This window comes from Lytechinus pictus, chromosome 12, assembly GCF_037042905.1.
Source record: "Lytechinus pictus isolate F3 Inbred chromosome 12, Lp3.0, whole genome shotgun sequence".
Taxonomy (NCBI): domain Eukaryota; kingdom Metazoa; phylum Echinodermata; class Echinoidea; order Temnopleuroida; family Toxopneustidae; genus Lytechinus; species Lytechinus pictus.
In genome coordinates this window covers 19805001-19811214 of record NC_087256.1, presented here as the reverse complement: position 1 = coordinate 19811214, position 6214 = coordinate 19805001, and the positions used below count along the sequence as shown (strand labels likewise).

The 6214-nt window shown below is 34.1% G+C and overlaps 1 protein-coding gene across 1 annotated transcript in view; it reads right to left on the bottom strand.

Moving 5' to 3' along the window:
- Positions 1–5831: 5831 nt before the first annotated feature.
- LOC135156207 (uncharacterized protein DDB_G0271670-like) overlaps positions 5832–6214 on the bottom strand; it is a gene marked incomplete at its 5' end in the record, with an annotated part of 3312 nt that continues 2929 nt past the window's right edge. The window contains one exon of the mRNA XM_064107895.1: positions 5832–5839. Within this exon, the coding sequence (XP_063963965.1) occupies positions 5832–5839 (8 nt within the window). The remainder of the gene's footprint in view (positions 5840–6214) is intronic.

The following is a 6214-nucleotide window of genomic DNA, read 5'->3' as shown; positions in this document are numbered from 1 at the left end:
TGATCACTATGTAAAAGATAATCAGTAAAATACTTATGTAAGTTTGTTAATACATTGATTCACTGATTAAACATTAAAAAATGAATAAAATGAAGAGGAAAATTATACTGATAAAATTATTAAACTGTATTTATTATTATTTCTGTGCGGTGCCTTTGAATATGTAAATCATAGTGAAGAAGTACATCAGTATGTGGTGGATAGATATCAATTCATATTAACTCTAATTACATGTTGTTCTACTGCTGACAATCTAAAATTTACCTGAGAGTCTAGACTTTAATATCAGTCATAATTTTTAATAGCCTACACACCCTGATAAATAACCAGTTGTCTTTCACCGCATTGAAGGATTTTTTTTTGCATCAAATTCCACGCCACATTCAACACGCTAAAGGTTTCAGTATTTTTTTTAACGGTTAGTTATGAAACAATGAAACGAATGAACAAGAATATCACTATTATTATCAATATTAACAACCAAGTGTGTGCAATACAGGTCCAGAACTGGCTTGCAATTTCAATTCATAAAATCAATCAATCAATTTAAACAGAAGAAATTGACATAATTATAAAGTGCGTCGCACAAAAAACGAAACCGAGATTTAGCGATGACTTATCACAATTTACTCACAAATACAATAGACAAATGACCTACCATTGAAAAGCTTAAAATCTTTTCTTTCAGGTAGTATAACATACAAGATTTCTCATCAACGCTTGAGCGAGTAAAAACAATTTGAAGAAAGGATAGCAAACAATCATTTGGCGGGGGTATCAAAAATGTAAAAGTTCAATATCTGCTTTAAAATTTCATATCTAAATTGCAGAAAATGGTCAAGAAATAACAAAGTTATGTTTCTTCAAAACAATGCTTGTATTTCCATAATTCCATGAAACAAACATTTTTTCACCGGTTTCCCGCCAAAGCTATAACACGGTTAACAAAAGACTTTATGCACGGCTGATCATCAACAAAACGGTGTGTCGAGATAGTCTGAAAGCTATTCTGTAAAAAATTCTTCAATTTATGAAATAATTGGAATTCAAGCCTTATTTAAAATAAAGAGCACTTTGTTATTTCTTGACCGTTTTCTGTAATTGAGGTTTCAAATTAAAGAGCAGGTATTTAACTTTTAAAAAATTGGTTTTCTTTTCTAAACTCAGAAACCGCCCGCCAAGTGACTTTTTGGTTTCCTTTCTTCAGATTCTTTTTGCTCACTCATGCATGAATGAGGAATAATATAAGTCATTTCAAATGAAAGGAGAGGCTCTAAACTTTACAATGATAGTTCATTCGTCTATTGTATTTGCGATTAAGGATAAATTTTCGATAAATCACGGTTTTGTTCTTTGTGGGAAGCACTGTATATTGCCCTAAGTAACCAAGATCACTCCCGATTATAGGAAATGCATTTAACATGAAAAATCATTCACCGAAGGCTTGACACCACTGCTGTACAGAATGGGGGGGGGGGGGGGGCTCGGAGAGAGAGAGGGCATGGACCCCCAACAGTTTCACAACGAATACAAAGGAGAAATAGAAAGAAAAGTAAAAGGAAAGGGTGATAACAATGCTTTTATTTTCTAAATGGTATATGACAAAATCTATCATAAAATGACGGTTTTTGTACTGAAAAGTTCAAAGGTTTTGATAGTCCATTTCGCTTTTTTAATGGAATTTTGCCCCATACTCCATATCTGGCCCCTCGTTTTGGGGGCTCATTTCCGCTGCTGCTTGACACTGTCTATATGGTCTAATTGCTTTCAAACAGTGTTGCATATCCATATTGACCCCGTCCTTGAGAGTGTTTAATCATGGACTTGGGCCCCCTTCTCACAAAGAGTTGCGATCGATCCAATCAAACTCAACTATATGGAAATCAATCAATATCATCATATTACACACAGGAAATTTGCACGGTAAAAAAAAGAAAACAAAGGTAAATACTCCAAATTATCAAGACAACGATGGATGTATATGAGTATACATCAAATTAGGAAAGATTTTGAGCAAACATGTATTTGAAATGTTGGCGCTCCCGGCTTTCCATCGTTGTGTTTGCTTGGTCAGCTTGGATCAATCACATTTCTTTGTAAGACGGGGCACTGGTTTAATAAATTGCTTCCTTGGCTGCCAAGTGCATGGGAGCGTGCAGGTCAGATCATCTTCAATTTCCGCTATTTTAAGATTTGTCCCAGAAGTGCCAGCGATAGTTGAACTTGGACATGGTTATCCATATATCAACCCATTTATAATAAATTTAGTCGTTGTCGAGGTCAAGACGTCAGCATGTACATTACATGTCACAAACGCACTTACCATGGGTACGGAAACTAGTTAATTCTTTTTACCACAATAATATGATTAAAAAATGATTAAAATCCCAATGATGATGAAAATATTATTAATGACAATGATAATGATATTAATAACAATGATAACAATAATGATAATAATAATAATAATAATAATAATGATAATACTATTAAATTATAACATAAAATTAAAAAGTAATGATGAAGACATTGACATTGATATAAGAATTATTATAATGATAATTAACAATAATTACAATAATATTAGTATTTTAGTGATTAATGTTTGACATTGCATCAAATGCTTAATATGTAATGTTACATGAACCACTTAAAGGACCTTTGGAGATACAAGTTACCAGCTTCTTTCATCCTAATTCTATGTTTGGCATTAAGCTACTCGTAGCCAGTTAACCACATAAAACTGTACAACTCCATCTAACGTTACACGAAGTAGGTGTCATGTAACCATCGTCACTACGAAATCAATCTGGGGACATCGTATGATATAGGGCCACCATTCATAAAAAGAAAACATGCTGGCAGATTTGTTTTTCATTCAAGATGATTTTTTTGTAATGATAACGATGATGATTGCGTCGTGGTCTAGACTAGTGGTTCTTGCGTCACGGTCTAGTGGTTCTGACTCTCGCCTTTGAAACAGAGGGTCGTGGGTTCGAATCGTAGCCATGGCGTGTTTTCCTTCAGCAAGACATTTATCCACACTGTACTGCACTCGACCCAGGTGAGGTAAATGGGTACCCGGCAGGAGTAATTCATTGCATGCACTGAGCGCCGGTGATGGTAGCTCGAGCTAAAGCCGGGGTAATAATAGCAGTGCTTTGTATCCTCTGGCAAAAAGCGCTTTATAAATCCAGCTATTATTATCATGATGATGATAATAATAATCTGCGTTTATATAACGCTTAATACATCGGAACGAAGACGTGTCTATAAGTGCTTTACAAATATATTATCACCTCGGTCATCGGATCCTTGCATGCCCGCACACAGTGTATGCACCTTCTCCACTCCCTGGGAAGTATTTCATTAAGAGTTCCAAGACTCAATTGTTAGGCATACTATGCATGCTATGCATACGCTCTCGCATCCTACCGGGTACCCATTTAACACCTGGGGCCCGTTTCATAAAGCTGTTCGTAAGTTACGAACGACTTTACGCACGACTGGTGACCCTTTCTTGTGCTATATGATATATCCCTATGTAGCTGACTTATGTATTAGAACATGTTCCAGCCGTTCGCAAAGTTGTGCGTAACTTTACGAACAGCTTTATGAAACACCACCCTGGATGGAGAGTGAGAGGGTGTGGATTAATGCCTTGCCAAAGGACGCAAGACGTACCTCGGTGGGATTCGAACACACGACCCTCTAATCTCAAGCCGATAGTCAGAACCGCTACACCACGACCCTTTCGATAATCATTGCCATTATTGATCATCATCATTATCACCTCATGACGATGATGATGATTATCTTAATATCAATGATGCTGATTATGATGGTAATGATAATGATTTTCAAGTTCAAGTTCATTTTTTCAAGTTCAAGCTCAATCAAGTTCATAGTAATTAATTATAGCAATGATGCAACAATATAAGAATGATGATAATCTTTGTTTTATATCATATATGTTATTTTCGCTATAGAGTTTATCATTTTTTTTAAATTATAATACAAATTGTTTTTCTAACATTAACTTATTATCTTATTACGTGTCTCTGTTATCGAACTTATGATCAAGTTTAATATCAGTCAATCATATTGAAGAATTTCAGAAACTTTTGACCATTATTATACATTTGTTATTATAACACGTTTTAGAAAAACGGGCCCCCAGAACGAAGGGAATACATGTAATACAGTCAATTTAACTGCTATGGCAGCTTTAATTCTCCCAATATGGATAGAGCCGATTGTGTAAGTCAATCTAACAGATTCCATCATAATATTGGATACTTTAAATCAAACAGTATGTAGTTCACCATGGTATTAAAAACACATAATTATACTGGTAGCAGTTTTGCTTTACTTAGCCATTTTAGCGATGATTGGGCAAATATCAGTAAATTCTTCATGATGACGCTTCTGAACTATGAACTATGTGTTATCATCATGCATACGTGGTCTACAGTCACTTGAGGACTATCTTCATTTTAAAATACTCCTTGAATTACAAAAAATATACCTCATTGATCAATACGAGCATATTCAGGAAAAAAAAATCAAATTCTGTATGACTTTCTACTATGCGCCAAGCGTGTCATACTATGGCAGATAGAGTGCAATCTGAATATTATCATTATTATAATTATCATAATTTTCATTATTGTTAGCATATTTATCATAATCATAATCATTTTTATTATTATCATTATTATTCTTATTATCATTTATTGATATCATCATTGTTATTAATCCTCATAATTATTCCTTTTTACAATGATGTGTCATTTGATTTGTAATGCTAATGTTATCATGGAATACACAGTCTTGATAAAAATAAGCAGCAATGTCATGAATGAAATGTTGCAAATCCGTTATTTCTAATCGTGAATTTCCAGTTGTTTCGAGGATTGACTAATGTACTGATGCGTGAATGGTGTATTCTCATGGTAACGATTGAATGTGTTTGAAAAAATGTTGAACCCTGTCATTTCAAAAAAGTTTTAAGATGTTGAATTAACAAAAGATGAAAATGTTGGTTTCATTGTTGTTGAACATCTTAAATTTATGAAAATTTAACTTCAAGCAAACGCTAAATCATGCAAACAGTCGATACACATCTCTTCAACAACACAAACCACTCCTTTCAACCTTAATGACACACTAATAAAGACACCCAAACATTCACTGTCACCTGCATCCTGGGCAGAATTCTAAAGAAATTGAGACTGGTTAGAAAACAATGCCACGTTCAACATTTCACTTCTGACTTTGCCCTTTATTCAGGGTAATTGCACATTTCATGATAACATAATCCCAACAAATGACAAATCATTGTAAAGAGGAATAATGAAGCTTTCCAATGATAACAGGTTTACCTAATACTTCAGTAAAAAAAATATATCATCCCTCAAACTCAAAGTTGCAGAATTTGTTTTAGGGGTTTATATCCATTTCGAAATCAACGCACAATGCGTTGTTAGGAATGTCTCGTGTGTTGTAATTCAAGGGGGAGGGTTGTTATGTAGAATTTTAAGGACCTGATTTAAAACTTGAGACTTTTTAAGATTTTGACACAATTTCATAAATAAATAAAAAAATCAAGAAAGTCGCGTCATTGCAAATGTTGGGAGGGGTTTTCTGTAAAGCTGTTCTTCATATTTGTCAATTAGTTTGTCATGATCATGATGCAAATAATCAACTCATTTAATCGACGTAGAGGGGGCCATAGAGCCGAGCGAATTGCCGACATGAAGTTTGGAGACGCAACGTGTGCAATGTGTTAGTACGGTTTTTAGATTCCTCTATATTTGCGTCGCTGAAAATCAGTTGTCTGGATGGAAAAAAAAATGAAGTAGAAACTACTTATTCAAAACTTCAACTCATGCAAGCTTCGGCATGCACCACGGTCTTATTTGATATTACATTTAAATTCATTTATATCAAAAATGAAAAATTTTCAGATTTCAGATTTAATATATGTCAATGACTTGGTGAAATGTATTAATACATATTATATTCCATTCTATGCAGATGACACCGTCTTGTATTTTTTCACACCCTTCCATTGATATAATCTACGAGGCCTTTAATTTAGACTTAGACAATATTATGTACCAATGAATGTGCCAGAATAAGTTAAGTGTTAACTGTAAAAAAAAACCCGGTATGTATGCTCATTGGAAGCCAGAATATGATTTCTAAACAA